The sequence below is a fragment of the Ixodes scapularis genome, unplaced genomic scaffold (assembly GCF_016920785.2).
Source record: "Ixodes scapularis isolate PalLabHiFi unplaced genomic scaffold, ASM1692078v2 PGA_scaffold13__105_contigs__length_92229423, whole genome shotgun sequence".
NCBI lineage: Eukaryota > Metazoa > Arthropoda > Arachnida > Ixodida > Ixodidae > Ixodes > Ixodes scapularis.
Genome location: NW_024609839.1, coordinates 23,144,906 through 23,160,594, shown reverse-complemented (window position 1 = coordinate 23,160,594; position 15,689 = coordinate 23,144,906). Strand labels below are relative to the sequence as shown.

The window sequence follows — 15,689 nt, the reverse complement described above, 5'->3', positions numbered from 1 at the left end:
TGTTCGCTGACTGAGCTCGTGTCGGTGTCCTTCCTACTGGCTGCTGTTTGTGTTTGCGTATCGTGTGTGTCGCTTTGATTACTATACTTCGCTTCAGCTTCGCTCCGAGCGCGGCCGATGTTATGAGCCGAAGGGCCAATCAAACAGCGAAAGAGGCACAACGTCATGGCGTGCTCTCTGCGCTTGATAGGACTAGCCGGCGGAGGAGCGCGCACAGAAAGACGGCGAATACCGGCTGGTCCTATCAACTGCAGAGAACACGCCATGACGTTGTGCCTCTTTCGCTCTTTGATTGGCCCTTCGGCTCATAACATCGGCCGCGCTCGGACCGAAGCTGAAACGAAGTATAGGTCCCCTGTTTATGGGGCGGAGCAAGCGGTGGGCGTCGCGCCAGGGGTGGGTCGTGATTGGGGAAACAGCTTAGCAGCCGACGCCGACTTTGGCGCGTTTCTTCTGCGCACACGCGTACTGTCCTTGATAACTCTACTTCGCGCCGTGACGATGCGCCGATCTACAGGCCGGTCGGCGCTCGCGTGATATTGTTGAAAATTCTCGAGCGCGTACTTACGTGTCGAAAGCCATAATAGAATTAAAGTGGACACTTGGCCGGCAGCCGGCATACCGTGGTTCTGAAAACAAATTGCTAGGAGTGCCCTCTCGTTCGCTGGTTCCACGCTGGGTGCGCGCAGTCCATGCTTCTGGCCACCCCGGCCGCCCAAATGCGTTTTTCTGATGCTTGTTTTGAATAAACAATAGATTCCTGCTGATATTCTCCTTTATAATCTTCACTCTTGACAACTCTTTAGTGTTCGAAGGACCTCCGTCAAATTTGATGATAATGCATTTGTAAGTACAACTGGAACCTCAGAGTTGCGAGAATACTTTTCCTGGATTGTCTGCCCTTTTCTGATAATATGATCTATCTCCATAAATTGCACTTCCACGCTTCGGGAGCACGGCCAGCGGTGATTCTCTGTCGGTCATCGAAACTCACCCACGTGAAGCGTTGCCAAAGCTGTGATATACCGGGCGTTTTATTATTATTATTATTTTTTTTTCTGAAAGAAATTATACTTTGGTGTTCCTACAGGATAACATTATCGGCTGCGGCGGACGTAAAGGAACGAGCGTAAATTAACAGTTAGTGACCTAATAAACTAAAATTTGCCATTTGCGAACGCTGGAGGGTGGGCGACCTCCTCTCCACCGTTCGCTCCGCTGAAGTGAAACAGGGTGGGAGGAGCTTCCACTTCGTTCTTGACCTATCACCGACTACAGTTGCGAATTCCACTTGTCATTTTGGAGCAATGACGAGATACAGCTGAGTCATGTATTGCGTTCTCTGAGATGGAGAACGTAATGCGCGCGGAGTTGCTCCACGTATGCACCAGTCACCAGTAAAAACGACCTGTCCTCCGAGGAGGTCGAGCGAGACGCCGGCGGACATGGGGGTCGGCCACCTCACCGTCACCACTGTCTACCGTGCCTTCAAAAACACGGGGCGCAATGTGTTTCTGTAGTATAACAAAAAATTTAACAAACAAGGTGCAAACTTTAATTTTCTTTCTAAGTGTGGTTCGAGGGCTGAACAGAATACAAAAACGATACGCCGTGCTGGGATGACGTCGACTACAATGGTACACGATAATAACAAAAGCACAAATCCTGCCACATTTTTTTGCTACAGTGATAAGAGCATATATATCTTTCTCCGCGATGCAGCAACAGAGACATTATTTCCAAATTAGAGTTCAGAGTAACTCTTCGATGCTAGCACTGACCAACTCACTTCACTCACAGGGCGAAAACGTGAAACTTCGTATCATTCGTACAGAGATCGAAAAATAACACGCACCGCTTCAACTTGGACACCCAAAAATAATGAACTTTAGTGGATCGCACGCAAAAGCTTCGCGTACGCAATAAAATTGCCGTTCAGAAGTACGGTTGCGCAGCCAAAATCAGCATATGAGTTATCAAATTATGAAGAAAAAGCAGGTGTGAGCGTGCCAAAAATATTCGACATTTATCTTTGTCAACATTTGTATTTCTATCCACGTGCTTATGTCGCAGTGGAAAGCCGTGAAACTCCACAAAAAAGTATTTTGAGCAGCGTTTTCGACGGTGCTCGCTCGATCGTAAAATGCCGCTTTGTTGCTACTTTGGCGAATCAAATAAGGAAGCCACGTTCACCTACAATGTCCTGCCCACAAGAGGAAAGGTCGGAATTTCCGCTACGTTTTTTTTTTTTTTTTAATATTCTTGTTTTCTGCACGATATCGGGTATGAATTATTATCCTTCCCGGCACTCTCGCTGCGACGAACAGTCCGATAAACGAGTCACCCTATGACAAAGACGGGGGTCCCGAAAATCCTTTAAAATCGTGATTTAAATAAGAACACCGACTTGACATAACAAAAAAAAAAACAATTCCATTAGACGTTTCGCCTCCCATGCGGGAGGCATCATCAGTAGTTACAGAGCAAATGCAAGGTTGACCTATGCGTCCTGTTTTCCAGCTCTGACGTGACTGTAGAGGTTCGCACACTATGACGAAATTCCCTTCGTCGAGTCCTCTGGATTTGAGGGGTCGGGGGTGGTGAGCTGAGCGTAGTTCATTTAAGTACTCCCTTCGCTATCTCCTTCTGAAGTGGTTCCCTACCAAAAAATCCGGTATAACTTTTTGCTATCCGGATTATTGAACCGGAAATCTATCTGGATTCTATCTGGAATCTAGGTTTTCAGAAATTATTCCTTTGTCTGCAATCTGGATTTCGGGTTTCCAGTAACAAATTTCCGGTTCCATAATCCGGATAGTGAAAAGTTATACCGGATTTTTCGGTAGGGTTAGCTGCTGCTTGCCAATATTTCCAACGTCCTGGAATATTGGTGGCGCGGCATTAAGACGAGAGGTGTCGTTCGACCTTCCGGGCGCTTAAGAAGGAAGTTCCTTGCTTTCGGTCGCGTACGAACTTCTGGTTGTAGGGCGCCTTGCTAGATGTAAAGGTTGCCATGGCGTCCCTCTTAGAGTTGTCTTCGCTCGAATCGGATGACGTATCCTCCGTGCTTGCTGTGGTCAGCGGGATGCCTTCATCCGGCTGGTCGTTCTAGAGCTCGTCATCGTAGTCTTCCTTGTCATCGACGTTATCTTTGCTCGGGGCATCATTTGCCGGTTGCTTGATAAGGAGCTGTGTGCTGGGACACTCTACTCTTCCACGTGTATTTGTACCGGCTCAAGAATTAGTTCGTTCTCACTGGATCAGTCTCTTTTTTCATTCGGGTTCTGCTCAAATCCTTGAAGCAGCTATTCCTGACAATCTGGCGTAAGCTTGCTCATCAGCTCCATGTCCTCCATACGCAAGTGCAAACTTCTACTCGTTCCTTTTGCGACAGGCCCCCTCGACTCCCTCGAGGACCCCTGGTTCATGGCCTGCTCTTGCCCGTGGTTATGTCTGAGTCTGCTCGCGAGGGGACCTGCGCACTTTTTCTACGGGCTTCTTCTCGACTCCTAAATGTTCCTACTTGATTCAAACCTCTCCTGCATCTGTCACAAAAACTCCGTCTGTTGGCCGACTTTCTCTCCAAAAAGCACCTGAACTGGTCTTCCAAAATGGTCAACAGCTGACGAAGCAACCTCTGTCGAAGGTGGCTGAACGGGCCGCTTTTCTTACTCCACCACGCGTGCAACGGCTTCCTCCTGGTTCCTGTCCTTCCTGCCGTTCAATTGCTGCGTGTACTGCTCGTACTGTCTCCGAAGCACTTCTTTAGCCTGCGCCACTTTTTTGCCTGTCAGCACCTGAACAGGAGGGGCCGAAGTAATCAAAGGGACGGGATGTAGCAAGATGACGTGGTGATTCATGTGCCAATCCTTCCTGTCTCCCCTCTCCCTCAGCAGTATGTCGCCTCTCTTTAGCAGTTGAGGCTGCCTGTAGAACCTCTGCTTCTCAGGGGACCTTCAAGCCTCTTGAAATCGCGCGTTTTCCCTCATCTTCCTCTGAACCCTTTTGTATTACTCCCTCAGCAATGCCTCGACCTGAGCAGCCCTCTCTCCAGTGTGTACCTGTATACTGGCCTCATGAAGTAGTCAAATGGTCTGGACGTGATTGGCTCGTTGTCGTACCTGGGAAGGGGGTCGAACCAGAGTGGGGCCTTTTCATCGGGACGTCCCCTAGCTTCCTTTTCTAAAATATCTTGTTCAAAGGCCTTACATCTCTGTGCCCTGTCGTACTACCGCCAAAGCAGTTCCTCTTTCCGATGCGCTTTTTTCCCGGTTAGGACGTGAACCGGCCTTCCGTAAAAGTAAACCGGAGAAGACGTCGAAAGCGAGCGGCCCGCAGAGGAGAAGTCGTACGGATAGCGATCACCCTTGATAGGCCTTGCAGGAGTGTCACCACTGTCGTCGAACCTCACCGTAGGTTTCTTGTCACCGTATGATTTGTTTTCGTCCTTGATAGGCGTAGTGGGAGGGGTCGCCACGGCCGAACCTTGAAGGTTCATCGTCGTCGTCACTCTTGAAAACGGTTGTCTTCAACCACATGTTGGCTGCGTTGTTTACCTTGATGGGCACTTGAAAAGACCACCTGCAAATGGTCTCCACTGCGGTCAATGAAAGGTTGACGCGACGTGCGTTTCCGGTGCCAATCCTCCAATGATAGTCTGCTCCTATTAGAATGCTCACTCCATGCTCCCCTTGACAGTACCCCACAAGTAGATCAGCGAGTGTGAACCCTGATCTTCGTAGGTTTTTGATGATGTCGCCATTAGTGAAAGTAAGGATATCTCCGCAGATTTCCGGAACTTCCAAAGCCTCGACTACGACCTCGGCGGGCCCGTGATGGCTTCCTTTGAAAGTTCCGTACGACGACAGTTTCTTTTTGTCAAACGCGCTGAGTCGCCAAAAGCGAATATCGCTAGCTCCCCCTTTCCGACCGGTTGACATCCAAGCCTTTCAGAGGTGTCTGGGCGGATGGAGGTTCGTTGCTTCACTCCGTCGATCAGTGCTCGTAGGGACGTTTCGGTCTGACCACTCGCTCGTATCATGGGTGTCTGAAGCAGCACTGGATTGTGAGCTGTCGTACTGGAGCTGAAGATGTCGATAAATTGAAAAGGAGTCGAGCTGGTGTTAGCCGGCTGCCTTGTCGCCGCCCACTCGGGGTCACACATGAGGGTCAAGTGTTTTTGCGGAGCACTTTGCACACTAAAGTTTGTGCGCTGATCTGCTCTCTCTGGAGCGACAGAACAGTTTAGTGCACCGAAAGCGCCTGTTTTCTACTTTTAGCTTGTCTTTTTTTTATCATTTGAGGTGCCCTGAAGTTCTCCAAGTTGTGCTCCTTAGAGCTGCAGAATACGCAGCGACTTAGTTCAGGTTTCCTGGCACTGGTCAATGCTGCCGCCGGCCCTTCTATCTCGGAGTGGCGTTCTAGGCGATGTAAATCGGGTGTTTGTTGTTGTGCTGTGTGGGGTGTCAGCTGGCGGCACTTGTCTTTGGTTTCCATCTCGATATCAATGAACTTGAGAAGCCTAAGGAGTTTATGTTTGTCTTTGCTCTGTGGTTGTTTTTCGACAATCAAACTGCGATTGTATCTGAGAACGAGCTCTGAAGGGAGAGACTACTTTAGCACAGTATGCAGTAGTACCCTATTGGAGTCCGAGTTAACTCCGAGGCTTTTTAGACTCCTCATCCGGGTCATCACATCGTCATAGAGTCTCCGGCGTCCATCCACTGCGTCTGACGTCGCAATGTACTTTACGCTCAAGAGGTGTGTGAGGTGGTCGTTCACGATGACAGAAGGTTGACCAAATCTTTTTTTGAGCAGCTCTATGGCTGTGTCGTAGTTGTCACCGGTTACCGGAATTCCTTTGATCACCGCCTCAGCTCGGCTGACCAGGTGCGCCTTGAGGTATTTCAGCTGATCCACGGGAGACAAGACGGGGTTCTGGTCGACAGACGATTGAATTTGGTCCCAGAATGTCCGCCACTCCGCCAGCTCTCTGTTGAATTTCGGCAGCCCAGCTTCGGTAATTTCACGTTTGGGACAGTCGCACCGTTCCTCTCTTGTCCCTCTGAACGTGACGCGTTGTTAGAGGCCGAAAAGGCCGTTTCGTAGTTTCTGTAATTAACTCGAAGCTCTTGACCTGGCCATGCTGATGGAATCTTCATCACCGATGCCTGTTTCTATTTCTTCTTCCATGTTTTTCTCATCAAGAAGGTCCACTATCAGAGCGTCGAGCTTCTGAAGCAATTTTTCTTTTAACGCAAGAAGAGTGATCGTATCTTCAAACTTCCCTTGCTGCGGGGGAAGTTGGTTCATGGCTGTTGTTATCTGGTTGATGAGCTTTGTAATCGCGGATTAGACTACTCCTGGCTCCTTCTTGAAGCTTCTCCATAGCAGCCGCTGTCGTTCACGCTGTTACGTTGCTTGTGTTGCACGAGGTCGTTGTGGCTTGCGTCGAACGTCTTATCTTGGCGATTAGCTCCCGAGTTTCGGCACCATGATTTTGTTAAATTGCGTTGAGAGGAGGAATAAAAAAGTTTATGTACATTATTTACATTGGTGGGAAACGTTGTGATCCGTTGAGGCTGTTGGTATGTGCTTCGTCGTTCGGTATTAATTAAGGCGATCGGTGTGCGTTTCGTCGTTCGGTGTCCTTTTTTCGCGATTAAGCATGCCCTTTTCATCGTTTTCACTCAAGCAATAAAGTTCTAATTAAATCATTTTACAATATATACAATTTTTTAAACGTAAATAGCCCATATCCTCAGTAGCACGCCACTAAAGAGGTTATTTCAAATAAGATCTTTACCATATATCAATTCAGTTATATTTGCTCTTGATGCGAATTAATCTGGATTGCAGTACGTCTTTACAATAATTTAATTCTACGCTCTAATAAACTCAGATATGTCCCTACCCACTCTACTATTTAACACAGTGCTGTAAAAATGGGAGCGACTGGTTGGAATTCGGCACACGAAATAACACACGGCCTCGATACACTTGGTAAGTACCAATTTATTTATATACAGTCCATACTAATAACTACGGAATGTGTGAGTTACCTTGCCCTAGACTGTGTTTGTACAGAAACATGTCTGAAGCATTTTTTCCTCATAGTATGAATATTTGAGTGAAGAGGAATCACTTTGTTCTTGGCAACTGCTGAGATTATCGATTTTAGTCGTGCTTAGGCATGCAGTAATAATGCATCATAAAATTGTTATATTATCAATATTATTTATATTATTATTCCATCAAAACGTTAGTCACATGTGTACAAAACTAGACTGCTTTTTTCTTCTAATCTTACCTTACGTTTACCTTGCTTTTCTAATGTTAACTTGTGGTACCATTTTCTAACGTCACCCGTGCCGGCAGCGCCGATAACAGCTCTAGCCGAGCCTACGCCCGCGGTGGTGGATATGGTCGCAATCGCCAATGTCACCAAGGCCCCGAAGTTGCAGTAAGCCGCCAACTTGTTTCAAGCTGCGACTTAGCTGCCAATGGATTACCGGGGCTGCTGGTCTTTTCGCTCGAACTTCTTTTCTGCTGAAAGGCTCTGACGGCCGAGTGTCATAATGCTTCAGCAGAAGCGTCAGCAGCTTGTCAAAGCTTAGGTTTTCACGTGTCCTTGGTGTGACGAGTGCTCATTATGCCTCATAGGTCTTGGCTCCACAAATGGTGAGCAGCAGAGCTTTCCTCTTTCAAGGCTCTTCGACTCCGTTGGCTTCACAGTAAAAAGCTGAGACGCTCGGCCGAGGATGTGCAAGCTGTTTTGTCGAATTCTTCCAGCTCGCCTTGAGGGACAATACTTCCCAGTGAAGCCATACTTCCAGCTTCCTTGTCTGTTGACCGACCTCGTCACCAAAATGTTATGTTTCTTGGGCAAGGACTCAAACTCAAACTAGCTAGCATCCGGATGTCGTAATTAACGGCGCCTCGAATCCTTAACCGGTGCACCAGGCACCTGCACCCGACCCGTGCCCCGACCCCGTGCTCTGAAAAGCCCGGGCGCCAGGCCGCGCTGTCGGTCGGACACCAGCAAATACACATTAAAAAAAAAATCTCCATAAGTAGGCCATGGCACTTTAGTGTTGTAACCCCATATGACATACGACAAATGAATTTCCTTGTTTCAAAAAGAAAAAAATCATCTGATGAAGTGGTTTGAGTAAAATTCTTTAAAAATTAACAACAGCAAAAGCGAATCTCGCATGTTTCCATAATCCTTTCAAAGTTCTTGTTTCCACTGCGCCTCTATTCTTACATTCGTCATCATGCACCTCGCGTCGTTGTATCCCTGTTTCTTATCGTAACAACAGAACGTAAAAAGGTGTCAAATTCGATAGTGACGTCATGAAATACACATCGAGGAACTGTATGCAAAATGCTCAGACTTGTATTTTGCCTATTTTATGATATAACATATCTCGTCCCACCATATGTAAATCATTGAATATTAACGTTCTAGCCAATAGCATTCTCAGATCACCAAAGTAGACAATGTTTTAAATAAACATTTAAACGTATTATAAACAGTTCAGATGCCGACGTAGAGCAGGAACAAATACCTGAATTAAATTTCCCGCTATGTCGAGCTCTGTTTTCCAGAACGGTTGTTTTAAAATTCTTTTGGAATAACCATTTTTGAAGTTCCTCACATTGCATCTCGCTCACTAAGACATACAACACGCTTTGAAGTACCAAGGTGTCAACAAAGTCTGGCAGAAGACTGATGCGACTTTATGTGCCGGAGATGTTTAATAAGTTTTTTGACTACATATTTGAGACGGATTTTTAAGGAAAACTTAAATATGCCCTACGATATCTACTTTGACTTCGTTTTGGTAACTCCATCTGCATTGAGTTTAAGTTCTGGACATTTTGAACAATACTTCGTATTTTTTTTTATTTCTATGTGTAACCACAGGTTTTTTTCTCGTTGCTGAATCTCTGGACGTTCTTAAACTAGGCTTTATATTCTTCTTGCGATTTGCATAGGGAGTTTTTTCCCTTCTTTATATTGGCGCTGAATCACATGGAAGCAACTGTTAGGTTGTGAAATCACTGCTAGTGGATGAAGTAGATTTGACGCTCCAACTTTCGCTGGAGGCTGGGTTTCGGCCACAGAAGCCCTACAGGATTTGATTGTAGTGAGGTGTCCCATAGTGTGAGGACTCATATTAAATTCACTTTTTGTACTAAAGTGTATTTGGAAACAATGTTTGTTAGCAATTGTGATTTTCTGTTTCACTTCACGCACCATGCTCATCAAGGTGATGTTCATCACACATGCCCTAGATAGGTTTGATCAACCCGTGTTTCTAACTGGCTTTATGTGTCCGTGCAGTAAACATGTAATATAGTTATTAATTATTAATCAAACTAATTATAGCATTATTACTATTATAACAAATATTAATAATAAAGTTTCAGTACTAGTTGCATACGACTTAGGAGGCTATGTCTGGAAATGTGAAGCAAAGCTGGCTTTCCATGCGACAGCGTTAGTGCCAGTTTTGAATCCAGAGGGTGTCTCACTTAACTTGCTCCAAGAAAATCAAAACAGCTGGTGCACGCTGCGTTTTTGAAACAACACAGTATTCCTAGCAGTTCTATTGAGCAAGCCAAGATAATTTTGGCGATCTGCAAACGCAAGACAAAGACGCAGTTACTCTTATGAGTTGATACTAATCTGTAAAATTAATTAAATTTGTAGAGGGTAAACTAGCGCACGGTCCACTGTGTGAGTTTGCATTTTCCAGGTTTAGGGCAACCGCTTGAATGAAAAAAAAATATCATGTTTGTTGGAATACATAAAATTTATATTCAACAAAAGTGATAATGAACACCTCACAAGTATCTTTTTTTTTTGCAAGAGTAGCACCGTGTTTTTAATAGGACCACAAGAGTGTTCTGTGATGTTCATCGCAGTTATGCTTCTAGAGCTCATATGACGATCATCCGTAGCGTATTCGTCGCTGCGCCAAGGGTCTTGGACGAAGTCGCGTCTTCCAGTGGTCTTCATTGGCGATGGCCGCGCATGGGTCCAGACGTGAACTATGGCTTTGAGGCTTTTCTAGTCTCTGCAGAAAGTCACCTACATCGCTTCAAGTACCTCCGATTGTGTCTCGCACTTTATCTCTTGATTTATTATTATTTAGAGGATACTACGGACCATTTAAGGTTCCTGTGGAAGGGATTACAAACATTAGCAAGAACAAAAACTTTTAACACAATAAGAAAATACGTGGCTATACTGTTTAAGTTTAACGAAGAAAATCAATAAACAGGCATTTAAACAATACAATATAAAGAAACTAATTTACACCTCAATAAGTGTAAGACTACGTCAACTACATGAAAGTAAAATATTAAAAATTAAGAAACGGTGTCCACTTTCTAAATTTTAAAATGAGAGGTAGTGTGGACACTCAAAATAAATGACCAAAATACGACGCTCGGCAGAAAGACGTTCGAGACATTCAATATATTTAGTGTGAAAAAAATGTTTCAGAGGTTTCTCTCCCTTCCCCCTTAGCTTTCCTTTCTGAGGTTCTCCGTTCCAGGCTACTTCTCATTCTGCGGGCTCACAATTGGGTTCTTTTTGACCATCATCATATAAGCTGTGGTCTCTCCGCGACATCTTTGGCCATCTCCAAGTCCGTTCGCATCTTTAGGTTGACGCCGTAATCTTCTTCTTTGTTCAATTCCTTTTCCTTCTTTTCTATCGTGGAATGTGGCAACATTATCTTAGCATTGAGTGCTGTACCAGCGTCCATTCAAAGAAACACACGGCGTCTCTTCCTAGGGGTGCTGTGTAATTAGATACAATGTTCATTTTTACAGGCAGCCAGTATGACGCTACTGGAAAGCTTCACGACTGGTGGACCCCCAATGTGCGCAAGAAATTCGAAACTCAGGCCAATTGTTTCACCAATCAGTACAGTGCTATTAGAGACAAAGAAGCTGACATGCCGGTGCGTAGTCTCCAATGATGCTTGAAATAAGTGTATCGCCAAGATTTCAGTGCAATGTACTGTTAAATTACAACGCACATTCTGCTTCCTTCAAAAATGTTTTAAAACCGGCATTATACAATGTTTGATTTTTATTCGAAGAGTTCTTTTTTAAAGGGGGACACGCGTTAGGCGACTCTTGCCCTCACCATATACTTATCAAGCTCGGCAAACATTAGATGAGGGGATAATTGCCCTGGCAAGTTGATTATTTAACTAGGATCTCTCAGTAAACTTTTTTTTATTGGTTTTAGGGGCTATGTAAGAATCGCAACATAAAACCAATTACTTACGCGTTTTTTATGGTCGGAAAAAAAATTGCGCTGAAATAAAAATAGTGCATCAATCCCCATCCGTATTGACGCAAAGAGTGACGTGGTCTTTTCAATAATGTCGTAACCATCTCGGCAGCGTGAGCTTGGAGGGTGCGCCGACAGCACAAGTGATGACGTCAGCTCATCAACTACGTCACTCGTCCGGGCACATTGTGGGCAGGGCTTCATGCGCTCTTTTTAAGCGCAGTTTTTAAATTGAGAACAAATAACACCAAAAAGTGATCCACTACTATCTCAAAAACCGTTGCTTCTGTAAATTCATCCGATTGGTCTGACCCTATTAATAATTGCCGTCACTACTGCAATGGCAACATGCCCCCCAAACGAATAATTCTACTGAACACATCGTTAATTATTTAATCAACCTAGCAAGATGGTAAATTTCTCAATTCATTTTTACCTAACCTTATAAATGCATGGTAAAGACGGCACTAATCTATCTTGTTTTATACCATGCATTTCATATAAGAAAAAAAAGCAGTTGGATTTAGAAATTCACACCCTTCATCGGGTAATAGATCTACTTTATTAAGTGAATTTTAAACAGCATTATTTTTTTACGAAAAGTTTAACGAATTGTGGGATTAATCCAGGCAACAAAAAAAAAAGTCGGAAACGCGCAATACAAGACAGCAAATTAGACGTCAAGTCAAAATCGCAATCCATCCATGACGCCACGTTCCTGATATTAAGTAAATTTACCGTGAGTTTCATTCAGTGTGACGGTAATTGAGCCGTGCATATATTTAAAGTGCGCTTTTACACGACGGTTTTCTAAACACACTTGCAGGGTGTATGTATTCTAGATGCACCAAAATTTTAAATTAAGGGTTAAGAAGTTATACAAATGTGGTTTTCACTCTGTTTATATGGCTCGGCGGATATTAGTTGGCAATATAACCATCACTATTATCAAGCTAATTAAATGAAATTTTTGAATGAGGTTTTTAATTACTGTAATACGGATATATGTTTATATTACAAACTTTGAGGCGCTCGTATGCCAAGTCTTTTGTTTTGTCGAATTCGCGTAATCAGCCCGTGTTCTGCCATATTCGCCCCCGAATTCAGCACTTTTATCAGGCCAATGTAGAGAAGTTTGTTTATAGCACCCACTTTCGCGGGCTTGTCGGATTGAATAAAAAATATATGCTTGGTTAAGTATTAAATTCGAAAACAAATATCGGAACACGGGCTGGTTAAGCGAATTCTAAAAACAAACTGGAACAGTCTTGGCGTGCATTTACTTCAAAGTTTGTAATATGAGCATATATCTTAATTACAGTAATGAAAAAGTTATAAAACCATTTTAGTTAATTAGTTTGATAACGGTGATGGTTATATTTTCATTTAATATTCGTCGAGCAAAATAAGCACGCCGTGGAAACCGCATTCATATTGCTTTTATTACTTTATTTTAAAAAATGGTGTGGCTAAAAACAAACACAGGGTATGTTATAAACATGGAATAGGCACTTCCGCACTAATTACGGGAGGTTAAAGTCTCTCTGGAGCGACTGTAATGCCACAGGAGACCAATGATGAGATCTAGATTATCACTTAGAAGAAAGCCAGCAAAAGCCGCTGAGACTTTAGTACCAGGTGGGCGCCGAAAGATAGCCTTTGGTTTCTAATTATATTTGTGGTATTGCTAAAATCACGCTATTTTAACCAAAGCCCCATTAAAATTATTCGTATTTACTAGGCGCCCGAGCGTCATGCTCTTGGTCGGGCTGTGTAAGAGAGACTGACTTAAGACAAAGATTGATGACGTGTCTGCTTTTTATTGAGTTGTGATTCAGATATATTTGTTCATTTTTAACCGCTTGTCTATAGTAGATGTTTTCTCCCTGAACGTTGTCTGTGTACACTATCAATTTCGCAAATTTCGGACAGAAATAGCAAATACTATACCAATAATGTGAACTACAAGGATGCAATATAATTTATTTACATTCATAATTACAGCTGTTCGGGTTGCGGAATTTGCGAGAAAATATTGCGGACAACGGTGGCATCAGGATCGCATACAAGGTCGTGTTTCTTTCTTTCTTCGTGCACTTAACGACGACAAAATTGTAGGCAAGCGTCAATTTCGGGAAAGATTCTTTTCTCGTGCCATGTAGAAGTATTGAACAAAGATACAATGTCCTCAGGTAAATAAATTAAGAAATTGATTTTTATTTACTAGTTTAAATAAATAAAATAGGGAACGGCACGAGTTCCTCTTTTATAAACAGTTGGTCTCATGTCGTGTCTTGGTTTATTTATTTTTTATTACTTCTGCTGTTGTAAGTTTCAGTGATACGCGGTTCAGTTCATTTAGACTGTATTGTGACTGATTGAGTGATTAATTGAATTCTTTCATTTTCTGTAGGATGACTGCATGCCGTAGTTTAGTTTTTATTATATTCATTTTCGAGGCTCCCCACACTTAGGAGAAAGGAGCGCGCGCTTTACCCCTGGGTATGCTTAAGGATATGCTTTCTGCGTACCATGACCTCCACCACAGAAGCTTTTCCTCTTACCCTTCAACTCGCTGGATACGAAAAACAGCGTCCATAGTTTGTATAATTGGCTTATTCATTTTCTGTAACACACAGATGGATACACTAAAAATGACCGAAATATTTGTTTTTGATTTTTATTTAAACTATATACAAATGGTTAACATTTATTTTTAATCGTCCACTTAACGATACATACACCTGACTATGTGAGAAGTATTGAACAAATGTAAACATAAAAGCTGGGATATAATATTGCCGGTCGTGCATAGTTAAAAATGCGATTTTGCTTAACTGAAACAAACTTTTCTCCTAGTGCAACCAGAACTCGGTAAACACGAACGACTCCATAAAATCACAAACCGCGAGCTTTTAGCTATTTTGGCATCAGCTTGCAATATTTTTAAATATATTTATCACATCTATTGACGAGATTGTGTCTCAAGAACACTAAATTTAGAGTTGCAGATTTGTATTTTGAACGCGGCTTGTTTTGCAAATTATTTTACTATCCTCTAAGATTACGTGACCACGGAAGCTACATTATTTATGTTCCTTTCACTCTAGACCTGTTTATCATCTCGTTCGTTTTCAGAGGGCGGTCTTTTCGCGTTCCTTGCTGTGTTGTGAAGTTGTGAAGGTTGTGGAGAAGGAATCGCCTTGATTATTATTGTAATGTGTAGACAACACGACCCGCTAGGTGATTGCACCGTCGGCTCATCACGTATCGCGTCACCGCCGCGCCCAAGCCGTGCGCTGCACGACTAACGGTCGGTAAGCGAACGGCAGCCATAAAAGTCGACGTCTCGCTAGCCGCTTATCTTGTTATTAAATAAAGTTATGTTCGAATACAAAACTACCTGGCTAAAAAGTACAGGATAACGGGTACTCGACAAGCCTGGACAACATCAACCACAGATGTGAGCAGGCAAGAGATCTAGAGGCCCCCGGTGGAAAACTACGCGAACTTGCTCGCAGATGCCGAAACTATAGAAATGGCGACATTTGGCAAGGTGAAGGAGTACGGCAACAAGGAGCCCTGGTTGTCATACACGTAATGGCTGGGCGCGTTCTTCAATGCAAACGGCGTCGAAGACGACGAAGCGAAAAAGTGGATTTTCCTGTCGACCATCGGCCAGTACTTACGCAACCTTTCGCGGAGATGCGAGACCCGAAAAAACTGGAGGAAAAGAAATATAAGAATCTCACGGCAACCCTGAACAACCACTTCAGCCCGACCCCATGAAAAATCACCGAAAACTTCTGGGTCAACACAAGAGCACAGCTCGAAAGCGAAACCGTCGCGGTGTTCGTCGCCGAAATTCAGCAGATGGCGGAGCGCTGTCACATCGACACAGCTCTTAACCGCATGCTGAGGGACCGCCTCGTATGTGCAATCTGCGACAAATTGTGCAATAACCGCTGTTGGCGGAAAATAACCTGATCTTGGAGAAGGCGGTGGAAGTTCTGAGGAATGCGGAAGCCGCAGAACGGAACGCGAGAGAGCTGTAGAAAGGCCACTCGGAGACATCTACACCCGGGGCCCACGAGGATACGAGCAATCACTTGTAGTTCCACAAAAAGAAGCCTCAATCGGTGCCTACCCAAGGAAAATGGCAGGACAAAAAGCCAGCAGGGAAAAAGGAGCTTGGATCCTGTATCCGCTGTGGCTGTCAGGATTACAAGCTCTCAGAATGCAGGCACATCAGCACGAAGTGCTACAATTGTGAGAAAACTGGACGCTTGGCAAGTAAACTCTACACGCTTGTGTAAGGCAGAGAAGACAAAGAAGCAGTCCTCAACGCAGGTGAGCAGCATGGAACCAGTTG

The 15,689-nt window shown here is 44.1% G+C and overlaps 1 protein-coding gene across 1 annotated transcript in view; it reads left to right on the top strand.

Moving 5' to 3' along the window:
• Positions 1-15,689, top strand: part of LOC115332176 (neprilysin-1-like) — an 82,377-nt gene that overhangs the window by 50,605 nt on the left and 16,083 nt on the right. Inside the window, exons 15-17 of the mRNA XM_029994532.2 lie at positions 6,935-7,002; positions 10,849-10,979; positions 13,322-13,387. Of these exons, the coding sequence (XP_029850392.2) occupies positions 6,935-7,002; positions 10,849-10,979; positions 13,322-13,387 (265 nt within the window). The remainder of the gene's footprint in view (positions 1-6,934; positions 7,003-10,848; positions 10,980-13,321; positions 13,388-15,689) is intronic.